Here is a 17067-nt window from a genome sequence, read left to right on the forward strand (position 1 = left end):
AAATATAAATGACTTGCATCATTTACTATTTTTTTATTATTAATCTAAATATTAACATTTAAAGTGACACATAGTCATGTACATGTGCCTATGTAAACAGAATTCAGTCTTTTTTTAACACTTTATCTTGCATCATGTTAACAAACAATGGTGGGTGTTTGTACCTGCAAAGTTTTTGTATAATGTTGAATAATTACATTTAATGTTGGAATTTTTTTTTTTTTTTTTTTTTAGATAATGTGAGGTTATTAAAATTAAATGACAAAAAATAGAAACTCTACATTTTTAGATGGTACACAAATGTTTTTAGTGGACTAATTTATTCGTGTGCTGTGCTGGCTTGTACAGACATATCATTCTTATAACAGGGGATCATGCTGATCACTAAACAATTATTTTGTACCATGCTGTAGTAGACTTTCTGAAAATGAGACAGTACCTTTGTACATATGATTATCGCAGAGAGTCTGTTTAATAAATTTCCACAAAACAGACGGTTTATCAGTGCATTGTTTTATTTTCTTCTGTTTGCAGTTAAGGACAATTTACATTAATTTGTCAAACTCACAGGATCATTATAGCAGCAAAGGCCAAGATGTTACGAGGCACGTTTTGTGTCTGGAAATACAGAGCGTTCCTGAATTCATTGTGATAAATTAAAACTACAGTACTCTAAAATAACACTTAAAAATGAACAGACATGCTACGTCTCAATCAGAAACATATAATAATCAAGTAAAAACAATTAGCCTACATAAAATTGTAACAGGCAGCATTTAGCACCTTACTTGTGGTGTTATAAGATTCAAATGATTTTCACAGCAATGAATCCTGGACGTGGTTAGGCAGTTAATTAATAAATATTAAATAATGTCTACTTGTATATGCAATCTGACAGACACAGCGTATAGTTTTGTTATACATGACAAGTAGTGCAAGATATTTTATATAAAGTGAGTAATGCTACATCTTTATGAAGCAGTAAATGCAGTTTATGGTCATCGGATTAATGAGAACTGTGGCTATAATAATCCGTTTTACTGGCCGAAAGTTCCTTATCGTAACATGTCAGGATAAAATAATCAATTAATAACATTTTAGCTGATTATTATTTAGTTAATATGAAGATGAGAACATTTAATCCAGTTCAGTGAATATACTTAAAGTGCACTCTCTAAAAACTAAAAAAAAAAAAAAACATAAAATGTATAAATAAATAGACTAAATGCTAAATGTAACTGTCATTAGGGAGTCAGTTGTCTCATTGGTGGTATGTGGAGGATCCCTTTAAAGATGAGACACACTGAACTACAGCGCTTTATATTTCATAAATAATATTAATACATTGTATAAGATAATGCAAAGCATTATTACATAATGTAATAATGCTTAGCAGATTTGTGTACATTCAAAAAGTAAAAAAAAATCAATTTATAACTAAACATATGAATATAAAATATATAACAATGTATGTGAACTTTTGATTTGCTTAATGAATCATTTAAAGTTATTATAAAGCATCACCAAGCATTTTACTGGGTCTCGCTATTAAATCTGCTTTTAAATCCAAGGGTGGGCTTACATTTTGTGGAAGAGACTGGTTGGGTTCACAGCGTTCCAGTTTTCAAGGAGATAAAAACGGTCTTGGAGTGAACTGTTACGCAGCGGCTCTATCTGCTGGATCCGTACCCGTGGAAGAACGGCTCATCAGGACGAAAGCCGTAGGCGGTGGCAGGACGTCCTTCAGCTCCATTACTGAGGAAAGAGATTTGAATCAAGTGAGCGTAAACTCTGATCATCATGTTACCTTTAAAATGTTGCCTCTAAGAGTCACTAGATGGCCTTCTTCCATACATATTATCATCAGGAGAGACGGTCTCAGGTGCGTGCAGATCAATTTGTTAGATTAATGTAGATTGTGTATTCGTGTCAGTGCTGTGCAGATACTACACATTAATTCATTAAGCTTGTTGTTGTAAATGTAAACATAAGTTAATATAAATTATATACAGTACTATAACTAAAGTATAATATTTGATATATTTTACACAGACACACAATTTCTATGAAAATCATTATCTAACTGGCTTTTCAAATTCCAAGAATGACTTTTGAGAGCTTGAAGTCTCAGTAGAATAAGCTGAAAATTAGCCACAAACCAGTAACATTTTGCAGCACAAGGGTATAGTATAAAAATGTGCTTATGAAATAATAGCGGTGTAATTTATTTATCCCTTACATTTCAGCTGTACTAACGATTATGAAAATGAAAAATATTCTTATATTTTTGGTCAAAACACCATATATAGATGTAACTAAAAATAAATGTAAATTGATCCATTTTGGTGGTGGTCCAAGCGACTGTATACATTTCATAACCTTATACCACCAACATTGATTAATTGTAATAATTACGTTAAATGAGAATTGTACAAAGAAAATATAATAAATGAATGCACTAAAAATATACAGACTTACAATCACAGAACAAGAATCAACCAACAAAAAGAAGACTTGAGTCATCTTGTTTATGACGATATGAACCAGAGATGTAAAAACAAGTTATCCGAGTATAAAATGAAAAAGGCAAGCTTTCTATAAAACCTGCTGTCCAAGATTCGTAGTAAAGTATGGGACGCATATTGTCCCATGTAAGACTGCCAAATGCCAAGATTTCAATTCAAAGAGCTCTGCATGCCAATGTATGCCATACCTCCTACAGTATATGAGCCTATACATACTGGTTTAACATACTGCATACTATTGCCCATTGGCAGCGTACAATACAGGCTATGACATGTAGTGTCAAGTTACAAAATGATTTGCTTGTACAAAATATTTAAGTGTAAATAGACTGAAACTATTACATTATTCAAGTAAATCTGATGAGTCAAAAAACATAGCAACTAAGATATATGAATAAAACCAAAACGGTGATGTTTCATTTTTGAGTGTCCTGGGTGTAAAGGGGAGTAAAACAGCAGAGGTGTGACACGTTCCTGTCCTTCTTGTACCTCGACAAGGTTTTTAACACTCATTCAGGATGAACAGAGCCTGGAAAGTGCTGTGGTTCTAGAAACAAATTGGCCACTGGCTCTGTCTGCTTCCCTTTAAACCAACAGCTTCAGGCCTACGGCCTTTAAATTATGAGCTGTTTGCTTTGCCCCTCTGTGTCCATATTACATTGTGTTGTTTTTAGCCTCATATGACCTCCAGTAATCAAATACAGCAAGCTCCCCTTAGCACCCCGACTCTCACACACTCTGCTGTCTAAAATATGTCTTTTTCCTATTGGCCTGCCAGATCTGTCGGGCTGAATTTGAACAGCGGGTAAGAGGGATTCATGCACGGATCGACGCCACCCGTAGGTGCTCTGAGCCTCTGTTTTTGACTCCGACACCTGATTTTACCCCCTCACTTGGGCTTCCCTTAGAAGCAAGTTCTTCAGGGCCTGGGATAATTTATAGCTGCGAGTTATCAGGGTTAGTTTTGTGCTTCAACTTGATATCACGTCATTAATTACGGGAAGATGTTGATGCCCAAAAATGACACTATGAACGAACTCAGATAAGAAAACTAATTTGAATTTGAACCGATTTGACGATTTATCTCAGTCCTGCGACCGACCCGGCCTATGATCCGTAGCGAGCACATTCCTGTCCAATTATGAGGCAGCCTGTCACCTCTTCCTGCACGGGGCTTCAAAACAGGGCAGTAAAAGCTGAGTGGGGGTTGGATTGACAGCTCATAGGGAGCCAGGTCGGCCCTGACGTTCTGGGGGGAAACGGCCAAAGGTGCCAGTAAAAAAGGCCCTTTTACCCAGACATTGTTTCATTGCTCAGAAGAGTGTGTTTGCACAGGAAACGGGTCTCGGCTCTTTTATAAAAAGGACGTTTCTCCTCCTTTTTTCCCCAAGTTGTTCTCCAGCCCGTGCTTTGATCTTGTGTTCCTGTCACGTCTCCAGTTACATGCCCCTACCTTGGCTGTGTCAAATCAACAGCACCCCTTTTTTTCCCCCCTTCCTTTGCCTGATTGCGTCTCCACATCCCTGTTTTCTATTTTCCTCCTGCTTTCTCGTCCAAGCTCCCCGAGGCTTTAGGGACACGCAGCGCCACACTGCTTGAATAAAGGCGGATTTGTCAGTCTGATGTGTGCACATAAAAGACACGCACACAGAACTGGTTTTCCATCTGCAGACAGTGTGTCCCGCTCATGCTCAGAGTGACCAGTTTCAGCTTGATTCTGCATCTCATCTGTCAGTGGGAATCAACAGGGCTCTGGTGATAATCATGTATGTAGGACACAATACAATAATATTGCAGTGCTTACTGTATGATTGTTCAAAACGGTCATATATTGTGATCTTTTACTCGTTTGTTTCTCTTTCATCTGCATTGGATTTTGGTGCATTGTGCAAAAAAGAAAAGAAAAAGCATTGTTAATATGTATATATTATATATAAAAAGTGTATATTATATATATATACTGTTTACATATGCATACACATTACATTAAATATGCATACATATAATTTTTTATTCATTATTTGATGCTTTTATCCAAAGCAACATAAATGGCATTCAAGGTTTACCTCTTTGTTCCTTTAAATCAGTTAATTTATTTCCTGGGAGAATATATTGGTGCTTTCTCCAACAATGTCAAACTGCACTTGAAATGCAACCACTGGCTTTGATGCATAAGTGCAATAAAGAAACAATCTAACAACCCTTTACACACATACACCACCGTTTCAAAGTTGTAGGTTTGGTAAAACTTTGTTTTTAATGCTCACCAAGGCTGCATTTTTTTTAAATCAAAAACAGTAAAAACAGTAATATTGTGAAATATTATTGCAATTTAAAATACATGTGTTTTTTATGTATTTTATATTCATGTAATGTATACCTGTGATCAAAGCTGCATTTTCAGCATCATTACTCCAGTCTTCAGTGTCACATGATCCTTCAGAAATCATTCTAATACACTAATTTGCTGCTCAAGAAACATTTCTTACTTTCAATTTTGATTAATTTAATGCATCCTTGCAGAATAAAAGTATTAATTAAAAAGAGTATTTTTCTTACCCCAAAGAGTAAAGAGTATTTATCTTACCCCAAACTTTTGATCATTAGTATTTGTGTCAAAAATGTTTTACTATTGTCGTCTGGTGATCATTCATTTGCATGCAAAAATATATTTTGCTGATGATTATTAAATTCTGCCATACAGAATTAAGAATGCAAATGACTATAATCAAGCAAACCATCTGGATTTCATTTATATATAAATTAAAGAATTAAACTGTCAAATATATTCAATGTGAATGTAATTTTTTGATACTGCTGTACTATTTAAGAACCACACAACCCTACATGGAGTGAATCAAATACATGTTTCAGGTTGGCACGTGAAGTCAAACCTCTCCAATTGGGCCTGCGTTCACACACATCTTTTCACAAGCGTCTTAAGTAAAGACGGAGACTCTATTTGATTATTATGGTAACCTCTGTCACTCAGAGCTGCCCACTCAAATTAAACCATTCATCCCAGGACCCTAATGTTGCCCCCCACCCCTCGGTGTATATTTGAAATGTATCACTTTACAAAGAGCCGCTGGAGAACTTGCCCCTCCATCTGGATCCCCGCCTCTATCCTCACCCACATGACAGCGCGGCGGCACTCAGCGCCACAGCCGTCAGTCCGCAAAGCGTCTAAATCCCCACCCAGCCAAAACAAACAGAGCATTCTCCATAAAAAGCACACATCGCATATTAAACACGTCCAGTGAAAGCAATCGTATCAAGTACGCACTATCAGGGCAAGTTTAGACTACAACAGCAAGTATGCACTATATTAGAGTGGCGGATCCATTTCCTCACAGATCAGCTCTTTGGCAGCCTGAGATTCAATGTGAGCACTGGAGTGGATGGAGATGTGAAATGTTATTTCATCTGTACGCACGTGTGTGTGTGTGTTTGCAGAGGAATGTGGACAATATATTTGGCTGCATGGGACTTAAAAGGCATGTTTATTTTCAGGCCATAGAGTTCCACTGACAGAGAGAAAGACAACGTCAGAGTAATATTACTTGGTGCTTTGTTGAAAAGCTGTACTTCAAATGAATAAACAACTTACAAAAGCCAAAAATACATTTAATGTGGAAATTTTTAAAAAATACTGTTCTCTGAAGACCACAAAATCAAACTGGTGTACTCAAAGGGATCAACAATACATAAGCAAATACATATACCGGTATGTGTTTTTATAATTCTTTTCATTAATTGCCATATCATGTATATCATTTTGTTTTTTTCTTTTACATTAAATGAATAAATTAAGTGAACTGCATTACAATACATTTCATTAATTGCCAGTCCTACATATTTAAATTGATTTCCAATCCCAGAGAAGATCTGGTTTTTCCCAAGGTTTTTTTTCTCTATTTCTATCACTAATGGACTTTGGGTTCCTTGCCTTTGGCAAGCTTAGATGGGGACACTTACTAGTCAGTAATATTATCGATTTGACTGCAAACTTGAACTTAACAGACCACAGTCAGATTAGACGCCATATTGAACTTAACGCAGATGAAAACGAGGCTGTGAGGGATAGACATCCAGTCTATAAAATGGCACACATAGGATAACGGTCCTAGATAACGAAATTTTCACAACTCCAATTTTTTAAACTGTACTGAATATTGAACTTTTTTTTCTTTCGGAAAGACGTTTCATCAGCTGAGCAATCGGATTGCAGTTAAACAACAATACAATCCTTTGAAAGCACTCTGTTTGATCCCTTACAGCCTCGATTTCATTAGTCAAAAATGAAATATGGCGCTACCCTGACTAAGGTCTAGTGAACTGGATGATGCCTCCACTGTTTTTAGCAGAGCTGCTTTATAGCTGATTCGACTTTCATAATTCGACGTTTCATAATTGATGATTTTCGCAACAACTTCGACTTCGACACTTGAACAGTTACTGAACTGAATCAGCACTGAACTGACACAAAAGTGAATAGTGACAATAATTGTCTTCTGTAGAGCTTCTTATATAATTGAACTCATTTTGTAATTGATGAACTTTACAGTTATTGAACTGAATCAACACTTCAGCTATTGACACTGTCAATGGACAGCTGCTTTACAACAGATTTGATCTCTGTTTGCATCCATGATTCTGTTATTATCCTGTTTATCACTGTAAAGCTGCTTTGAAACAATGTGTATTGTATAAAGTGCTATAGAAATAAAGGTGACTTGACAATGATTTAAGAAAATTAATTTTACATAGTATTTAATGTAAGAAAAGCTGATGAGGGTAACAGCTGCTCACTCACCAGGCGTTGAAGTCTCCATTCTGAGAGTGGAACTGGCTGTAGAAGTCTGGACTGAGGCCTGGCTCAGGGGGCATCGTACCGTCTGTACACACACACACAGAGTATATAAAGCAAACAAACGTATGAGACAGCGACCCAGCAGAGCCACTTCCACCCAGCAGCTCTGCTCATTTATCTTCCTGACAACCTCTCACTATGACAAGCCTTTGATGACACCAACTCGACGGACAATCGAGCCAAAATACAGCATCACAATTCTAAATGTAAGGGTTTTAACTTTCCATGTCTGTCAGTTTGTGGCACAGGATGTCAGTCAAGTCTTGTCTGCAGACAAGAAAACATTGAGTGTCTTTTGTGGTCTAAGCCATGTTCCTCTGAGGGCTGTTTTGGTGTGTATGTGTGTTCTCTAACCAGTGCTGTAGAAGAGATCAGGCTGCTCTAGGGCGTCCGGGTCGTCTCCATACAGGTACGGCTCGCCATCCTCCATCTGTCTGCTTTCCACCATCTCCAGCCACTGCGAGTTATGCCAGCGAAACTTCTCACTTTGGATCTTCTTCCCCCACTCTTCATCATACTCCTTTGCAGAACACACACAAACACGTAGATTTATTTGCCTGAGATGTGTTACTCCCCTCTAACCTAAATTATACCACACAGCTGTGCAAATTCATGTTTTTTTTTTTTAAGTTGTCAAAACAGGGCTGGCATTCTGCATTTCAGCGCCAGTTCTACTTGAACTCCCCACAAGAGATTTCCAGTGAATATCAGAGCGAGAGGGTCCCATACACTGTCATGCCTGGCAATCTTACATTTACCGTTACACAGACTTCTAACACCACCCGGACCCTCCGCAGCAGATATATTTCATCCCACAATGAGGGCTTCTGTCTGAGCAGGGTTTTCCCTATAGGCTGTGGCCGCTGATGGAGCCACAGAGAAACAGACTCTGGTTTAATCCAGTGAGGTCAGTGATTAAAGGTGCAGAGCCCACAGACTGGGTGAAGTGCCACACACAACACACACGTCGCACATGGCCGTAAGCTTTCTGCACAGCCTGCACTTTTGGTGAGATGGGGAATCAGTTGATTTTGTGCTATTGAATTCTTTTGCCAACGCATGTCAAGTGTGTCAGTCTGTCTACCACCATCTTATTCCAATGTAACTGTGCTGAACTAGTGCTTTCTGAGAGAAGTGTGACTATACAATCAGTTATTTAAGTATATAACAAATACAATTTAATCAATTCACATATACACTACATTCAAAAGTTTGGGTGTCAGTAAGATTTTGTAACGTATGTTTTTGAAAGAAGTCTATTATGCTCACCAGGGCTGCATGTATTTGATCAAAAATAGAGTAATTTTTTAAATAATTTTTAAATATTTAATATTATAACTATTTAAAATAACTATATTTTTATATTATTTAAATGTAATTTATTCCTGTGATGCAAAGCTGAATTTTTAGCATCATTACTCCAGTCTTCAGTGTCACATGATCCTTCAGAAATCATTGAAATATGCTGATTTGGTGCTCACATTACATTTCTTATTATTATTGTTGTTGTAATCAGTTGCGCTGCTTAATATTTTTGATGAATAGAACAGAATTTATTTGAAATAGAAACCTTTTGCACATTTCTGGTCTTGACATGGATTTTCTATGCCTTGGCTTTTTGGTCATCAAGCCATATTTTCGACCCCTGTCTTCCAAACACAAGACCATTTTCCAATCAAGTCCAGATGGATAAAAAGTCCCACCTTTTTTTAGTTGAATGTCTTGCTTCACATCACATTATGGAAGTAAAATGGGTAGCAAACAGTTTTATGTTAACCTTAACCCCAGGTGACTGAACCCAAGATAAGTTCATGAAGGCATTCTCATGAATGTTGTTGCTATGATAATATCCTCTATTCTTTGAAGAGAGCATAATTTTGCCACATCAACCCCTATCAGCATCTGTTTTCGCTACAGGTTTAAACAATATAAATACACTTCTTGAGTTCAAGGGATAGTTCACCGAATTAAATGATTGTTCTTATGACGGTTTTGTATTTTACATTGTGTGATGGTTTGGCACTATATTACTGTTTATTGTTTGTGGAACATGGGTCCAAGACAAATTCCTCTTTGGGGACAATCAAGTGCATTGAACTTTTAAACGTGAAAAGTTATACAGTTTTGGAGTAACAGGGTGAGTTTTTGGGGAAACTATCCTATTATGAAATCTAGTTTTCAAAAGCTTTTTTTTTTGGTTTTTATAACTATACTAAACTGAAGACAATTAATGAATTTGTTACTCTCGGCACAGGGCAGTGGGAAACACGTCTAGCATCGTTTGCACAGAGCTCACCCCATAAAGAAAGATTAAAAAGTTAAACCATCTCTGCTGAGACAAAGTATTAGATGTACCAATACTAACTCATGCTGGGGTTGGGATTTTTTTTTTCAGCATTAGCTCTGTACGGTGAGGCAACAGAGAGGTGGAGGGTGCAGGAGGAGGGCTGCTGGGGCTCAGAGCTCAAGGCCAGCTCTCTGTCCCGGGGTCTAAAGGCCCACAGAGGCGCACTGCCGCCGCCTGCTCTGCTGAATGAAAATATGGATTAATCAGCCGAGGCCCCCTGTGGCAGAACCTGAGTAAATAAGCCCTGTTTCTCTTTTCTTTGCTGTGTCCATTCATCATGTGGACAGCAGCACAGAACTGCGCGGGAGCCCGGGGCAAGAAGCCTAATGCAAAGCCCAGAGGGCCAGTGAGAATACACACTCACACAAACATGCACCCAATATTTTAGAGTTAGTTCATCCACAAATGAACAGTTTGTCATCATTTACCCACCCTCTTGTAAACCTGTACGACTTTCTTTCTTCTGTGGAACATAAAAGAAGATATTTAAGAAATGTTTTTTTTCTATGACCAAAAATGTTTGGCTACTAACATTTTTCAAAATATCTTAACGTGTTCCACAGAAGAAAGAAAGTTTTGGAACGACATGAGGGTGAATTAATTATTAGTTGGCTCAAGTTTTCATTTTTGTCTGTTCTAGATTGATTTCCAGAAAAAAATATTAATTGATGCATCTAGATACTTTCTCAAAAAAGCAAAAACAAAACTTCCTGTAGAGTTCCAGCCCCAAATAAACACCTGAACCAGCTAATCATGGTCTTCAGGATGACTAAAAATGAAAGAAAACCTGTACCACGAACCTACCCCCTAAGTTTGTGATGAGCAGCATTTACAGCAAAACAAGCTGCTCTGAGACACTGAAAACACAGAATCAAGAGCTGCAGTATTTGTATTTGCAACACGATATTTTGCAGATGGTTTAGTAATTGATTAAGGCCATTTCATGATTCACGTGAGTCATACTTCTCTAGTCAGAAAATAAGGAAATCAGATGTTTGTTGGGGCAAGTTGGAGGTCAATTCTACAAGGATGTAGATACTTTGAGAATCATTTTGAAATCGGATCATAACTCCATAAATCAAAATGGAATAGATGTTAGTTGACAAAGTGCAATAAAAAAGACTTAAAAAGAAAGTTTTTCCTATTTTTCACTTCATCTTTCTCTGTATGTTTGTCAATAGGAGATGATCTTAAAGGGGTGGTATAATGTCCTTTTCACAAGATGTAAAATAAGTCTTTTATGTCCACAGAGTGTGTATGTGAAGTTTTAGCTCAAAATAACGAAAAAGCAAAAACGCACCGTTTTTGTGTGTGTCCCTTTAAACGCAAATGAGCTCCTGCTCCCGGCACAGCTGGCGGAGCTTCAAGAGCTCATGTTCTTTTACCTCACACAGACATGCACTGAAAATTTCAAAAACCTTTAGGCTTTTATGTTCAAACCGGAGTCAGACAAAGATGGAGAGACTTAAGAAGAAGTGACAACATGTAGACAACATTTCTGAATGGTTAGTTGATTAATTGATGTAGCTGATGTGTGGTTAATTTCTATTCATTGATTAGCATATTCTGTCATGATAATCTATAAATCGCGTTCCCGGGGGCGGGGTTTTTGTAAATGTCGTGTAGTCCCTACCAGCCGTTTATTGTAGTCCTTAAAAAACATCTCCCTTTGCTTTGAACTTTGAGCATCATAACTTTGCAGATGTTGTTTATGCTCAAACAGCAACATTACACACTAACTAAAGTTAAAAAAGTGAAATTATAATCAACCACCCCTTTAAAATATCAACTATGCTACCATGAAGTAAACAAATGATAATTATAAAGTGGGAATTTGAAAAAACATCTTAATGAGCTTAAGTAAGTCTTCATATCTAATTAATCTGTAAAATTAATTTAGCTTGAGATGGAACATTGCAATTCAAAAACATGACTCCCTCACAGAATGGCCGATGAAAGTGTAAATCTGCATACTTGATACCAACGTCAGCCTCAGCTCAAACATGTCAGTCTGCTGAGCCAAAGCTATACATCTGCACTTTCTCTGTCACCACAGATACAAACCAGATCTCACACGCACGCTTTCATGTGGCCGAGGCTTAACGAGCAGGCTAATAAAGTGAATGAAACACTTCCCCAAACAAACCTGGCTCTCAGAGTTCACCACCAATTACTGCTATCTAATGTCAGTGAGTGAACATTAACTGCAGAGATTTTATCGGCACTGTAAACACACATGGTCATCATTGAGCAAAAACACACAGAGGTCTCTGATTCAGATTTGAGTGCAACCCCATGTGTAGTGGGGTTGCTTTAGAATACTTACGGCAATAATGTCCAGAGTGTTGTCACACACCTGTCGGATCTCCACATTTTTGTCATGCATAAGGTCGATGAGGTAAGCTGGGGCCTCTTGGAGATACGGTTAAGGAGTTCACAATTCACTGACAATTAAAGCCCAATAATTGCTGTGTTCAATCTCAATTACCATAATTACTAGGGGTGTAACGATATACACTAATTTCACGATTCAATACATATCACGATAGTGAACTCACAATACGATATTATTGCGATACTCCAAGACATATGATAAAAGGTTAAGAAAAAATGTACTGTTGATTAAATGCTAAATTTGATAAAACATTGTGGGTGTAAATGAATAGGCTTGGACAATGGTGACACCAGAATAAATATATTCATGATTCTGAACCTGAAAATAAATAATTATTTTAGACAAATATGCTTGCACTGTCACTGGCTAGATAAATTTTAAATAATGTAGGCCACTTTTTACTGGTAACATAGGACTTAAGCATTATCAGGACCCACTAATATTACCCCATTATTATACATTATATTCAACATAATATATTGTAGTTTAATGTAGTACTGACTCTGAAAACTTCAATTTTTTCTCACAGGGTAATTTTTATTTTGGGTGAACTATCCACGATACATATTGTCACTATCCACGATACATATTGTTGCATTTTTGTATTGCGATATATTGTGACATGATATATTGTTACACCTCTAATAATTACAAATCTTCAATCAGTTAAAAACATTAACATCTTGTAAAAACTCTAACCAAATTTGTGTTCAATCAATATTTCATTTTGTTATAGCCAGTGACACCTAGTGCACCTTCTTCATTCTTAAATATTGAGTAAGAGCGTTGAAGTGTATTAATGTAAAGGTATTGATAGGATTTCAGTATTAGTATTATTCAGTATTATGTAGTGTAATATTTTGTTGTTAATAATAATAAAGCCACACATTTTGACCAATCTTGCCATAGATAAACTAATTAGTTAAAAGTACGAGGGTGTGAACAGCTCAGTGTAAAATTTCTTAAAATTTATAATCTTATAATTACAATCATTTAGACCAATTTTTTGGTAAAATTCTACATCTTGTGGTCTTGGTCTTTAGACTTCTTAAAACCAAATAAAAATAGCCTTTGTCTGAGTTTGAGTCCCATTGGTCTGGGTCTTATGTGGTCTGTTATTGGCCTGGATGTCGGTCTACCCCAGAGCCATCACAGTATGTACAGTACTGTGCTTTATGTTGTAACATAAAAAACTGAATCAACCTGAATACTTAAGCTACACAAACGAAAGTCATTTTTACGTCTTAGATCAAGTAGAAATAGATCTGTAGGGTAACAATTGTATCTTGCCACTTTTTACAGTGCAGACAAACCTGTTTTTTTTACATTCTCCTTATGTCTAGATGTGAAAATAAGCATGCATTCTTACATGAAGCTTCAGTATTAAAGACTGAAGAACCCAACAGTATCAATGCATCGGTGAACACAGGCCAAACAGCTGTCAAAGACCATTTACAAAACATCTGCTGAGAATACCATACACTGAAAATCAATTTTTTGTAACAAGGATACGAGTGTCCTTAATGATGACATCTCTGGTGGCCTGGTGGAAGACCATCTGGTAGAAGACGTAGATGATCTGACACACAAATTCATCGTCTTCCTGTTGGGCTGGAAACAGCAACACAAGCAAATGAAGAACATTACTTTGACCTCATTAAATAAAATATTTTGCTTCATTTGAAGAAGGCACAATCCTTTCCTTATCACGAGAATATCTGCACATCAGCACTGAGCTGAAATGCAATACGGGAAAACTAACAAACACGCACACTCCAGAGCAGCTGCGCAGGCATTTCCTATCCAATGGTGCCTGTTCATGCGAGCTGATGTTCAAAACCTCCTCCAGTGGATCATGTTTATGTATGAAGGCTCTCGTGAGAAGCCGCCATTTGGCGAGAGTATCAACTTTTCCTCTGAAATGATACAGAAAGCTCCTATGGAGAACTGTGTGGTTGTAACGGCCCCCTCCTAACTTTAATAAAAGCCTTTATTTCAATTTTGATCTTTCTCAGAATGAACTCGTCCCCTGGGATCGAAATTCCTCTAGAAGAATGATAGCAAAGAGGCTTTAGTTGCTCCATGGGACCAGATACTGAATACCGCTACAGCAAGGCGCTGTACAAGCTTTGCACAAGCTACAAATAACATCACAGAGAACATGTCAACGCCTCTTCAGATGAGAAAGAGCCAATGAACGAGTATACGAACACAAGTGCTGAAATGATATGTAAATAAAACAATACCCAAGCATCTGTCAATGCAGCGTTGCCACATAATGCTTATCACGAGGGAAACAAATGTCAGATTTGTTATTGCATTGTTGTGATCAAAGATACAAAATATTTTATGGCACGTAGTGCAAAAACATTTCAGATGTTGAATGTCATGTAATTGAGACCATTGTGTCTGGAGTGGGATAACAAAAAAGTGGTCAATTCAAAAACTTTCTTTTCTTTTTCTCTTTGAGAGGAGCTGTATATGTTGGGACGGTCCCTATCTTAGCCCTCCACCTCCTTGCCCTCTTAAACATTTATTCTTTTCATGGCAAGGAAAAGCCCCGCCATCAGGATTTATTGAAATGAGGGCTCACACTGAGCAGAACCAGCAAATCTGATGCATACCATGAGCCTGGTGCTTTCCTGTTCCTGAAAACACTGTCACTTCCCAGCACATAATGCATAAAGCGAGAACCAGCCCTCCGTGCCCCTAGCAGCCATGGGCTGTTTATTTATTCTAATTTATTCTAATTTAATATTAGTTTAGTCTAAATAAACTCTTCAAAACTCATTCCATCAGATCACATTAAGAAAGACAAAGCATGCCAAATTGAAATCTGGTACTTGATTGGCTACAGACATGCAAAGCAGGGGGGCAGCTTTCGCAATTCGGCCAAACAAAAGTAGAAATCAAAACAGCACTGATCTTTTTTTTCCGGAATTTATTTTTATGGCAAGCGATAATGAAAAAGATGTTTTTTGTCGAGGGTTTGGAGATCCGTTTGCACTGGCTCAATTCTAATAAATGTGTGTGAATGTTGGCAGCGCTCTTACCATTTAGCAGCTCAATAAGAGCAGGAATGATGCCGGACTTTGCCAGCATGACGGCACAGGAGTCGTCCATTGACACCGTACCGATCATGATCACCACCTCCAGGATCAGGTCATCCTCAGCTGAACCTGAAACACAGAGGTCAAAGATCAAATGCGGTTTAGTATGATGATAAAATGTTTATATCGTACTACAAGGAATGCACATGGATGATTTACTACCTTTGCCAAAATGTGTAATATGCACATATAGTAATACTATACAGACCTACTATACAGAAGCATGATTGCTTATCATGATTGGACTGTCAAAAGTTAGGCCATTTGTACACAAAATTGGATTGCAAAAATGTATCCAGACATGAGAGAGAATGTGATGTAGCACAATATGTCATACTGCAAATTAAAATGTTAGGGTTGCATACTGGTTACTGTTTCATATAGCAATTTAACAAAATAGGATTAAAACCTTTTGGAAAGAGATGTCTTGCAGAGTACGTTGCAATACTCCATCTATATCTATTTTAAACAGCATTTTGAAAGATTCTACATACAGTTATGCAAAGCTCATTATTTGAGAGACGGCACAGACTATTTATACTCAGGACCTTTTAATGAACAGACGAAGGCAAAAGGTGATTTATCTGCACAGAACTATGAAAAACTTGTTACATGATCTACAACACCTTGATGTCAATAAAAAAGGGTCTGTTATGTGTCAACTACTCATATACAGTGTAGTACACTACACAAACAGGTACATGTTAGCTTTACCTGGTTTGAGGTGGTCTTTGAGGAAAGGCACCAGGTTGTACTCTTTCAGCAGAAGCTCCCAGTCCAGGTCAGGTATTGTGAGGTTTGCCATTGTACCCAAGCACTCAATAACAAACTCTTCATCGCCCTCCAGCTTGATCTGAGCTGCCAGATCACCCACATAGTCCTGGAGAGTAAATGACATCAAATATCTCTAGGGGTTTCTAGCAATCATTTAACACAGACTAACTTCTTGTCATTTTTAAAAACTTATTTTACTAACATGCCAATGCTAAATTATGCTTTGATGTATTCAGTAAGTTTAGAATGTGTAACTTGTGACTCTTCAAGGAATGACAGAAATATTGTATTTACAATGAAGAGCTGTTTCAAGGGTCCATCGTGCTGTGAGATGTTCCTAATCATTTTCATCAGCAGCGGGTCCTTTAGTTTGAGTGCTCTTTTCATCAGCATCTTCAATCCATTACCTGCAAATGTTCAAATAATCAGCATCAGCCAGAGATTAATCACAAGTTTGATCAGACTTCATGTATTATTAATTACAGAAAGCAAAAGTCGCTCATGTGTGACAGTAAACACAGATGTTTGTGACAGTGTAGTTCAGTGTTGCATGTCATTCCAGGGGAAATGAGATACAGGCTCTTACCCTCACAGATAATCTGAGCATTAGTCTTGTTAGCAGCCAAGTTGATGCAGAAGGAAATGAGCTCGGTGTCGATTCTCTCTTCACCGTGTTCAAACAGCATTTGCATGAGCTGCTCACACACAACACAAGATATCATTCAAAATTTCTAAATACATGTATCATACATGAAAACATTGAATCAGCATGCTATAAAGGTATAGCAGGGCTTGACATGAATGTTTGGTCATGACAGCAGAAAAAAAAAAAAAAAAATCAGGAACTTTGAGGTTGTCCAAACTGTCTTTACACTTCTGCAAACATGGCACAGAAAATATGCATTGACAGACTTTATTTTACAGAAGTGGAAAATGTATTTAAACAAAAATTGCCGGAAACAGTGTCTCAGTTTGTTTAGAATGACCCTGATCCTTTTAGACCGGTTTAGTCCATTCGGTTTGCTCAAGGTTCACCTACTGTA

General features: G+C 37.4%; 1 protein-coding gene across 2 annotated transcripts in view; it reads right to left on the bottom strand.

Annotated features, from left to right (window-relative positions):
- Positions 1-17067, bottom strand: part of kifap3b (kinesin-associated protein 3b) — a 34746-nt gene that overhangs the window by 3316 nt on the left and 14363 nt on the right. Inside the window, exons 12-20 of one of the 2 annotated variants that reach the window (XR_013821787.1) lie at positions 16611-16719; positions 16319-16431; positions 15965-16130; positions 15194-15319; positions 13653-13751; positions 12072-12157; positions 7753-7918; positions 7342-7423; positions 1583-1755 (exon numbers count right to left, since the gene is read on the bottom strand). Coding sequence is in view for 1 of the 2 variants with exons in the window: in XM_079876624.1 (XP_079732750.1) it covers positions 1671-1755; positions 7342-7423; positions 7753-7918; positions 12072-12157; positions 13653-13751; positions 15194-15319; positions 15965-16130; positions 16319-16431; positions 16611-16719 (1032 nt within the window). In the remaining variant the exon portion in view is untranslated. Of the gene's footprint in view, positions 1-232; positions 1756-7341; positions 7424-7752; positions 7919-12071; positions 12158-13652; positions 13752-15193; positions 15320-15964; positions 16131-16318; positions 16432-16610; positions 16720-17067 lie in introns of those variants that run through there. The other variant, XM_079876624.1, reaches the window with a different exon arrangement.

The sequence above is a fragment of the Squalius cephalus genome (assembly GCF_949319135.1).
Source record: "Squalius cephalus genome assembly, chromosome: 7".
NCBI classification, from domain to species: Eukaryota; Metazoa; Chordata; class Actinopteri; order Cypriniformes; family Leuciscidae; genus Squalius; species Squalius cephalus.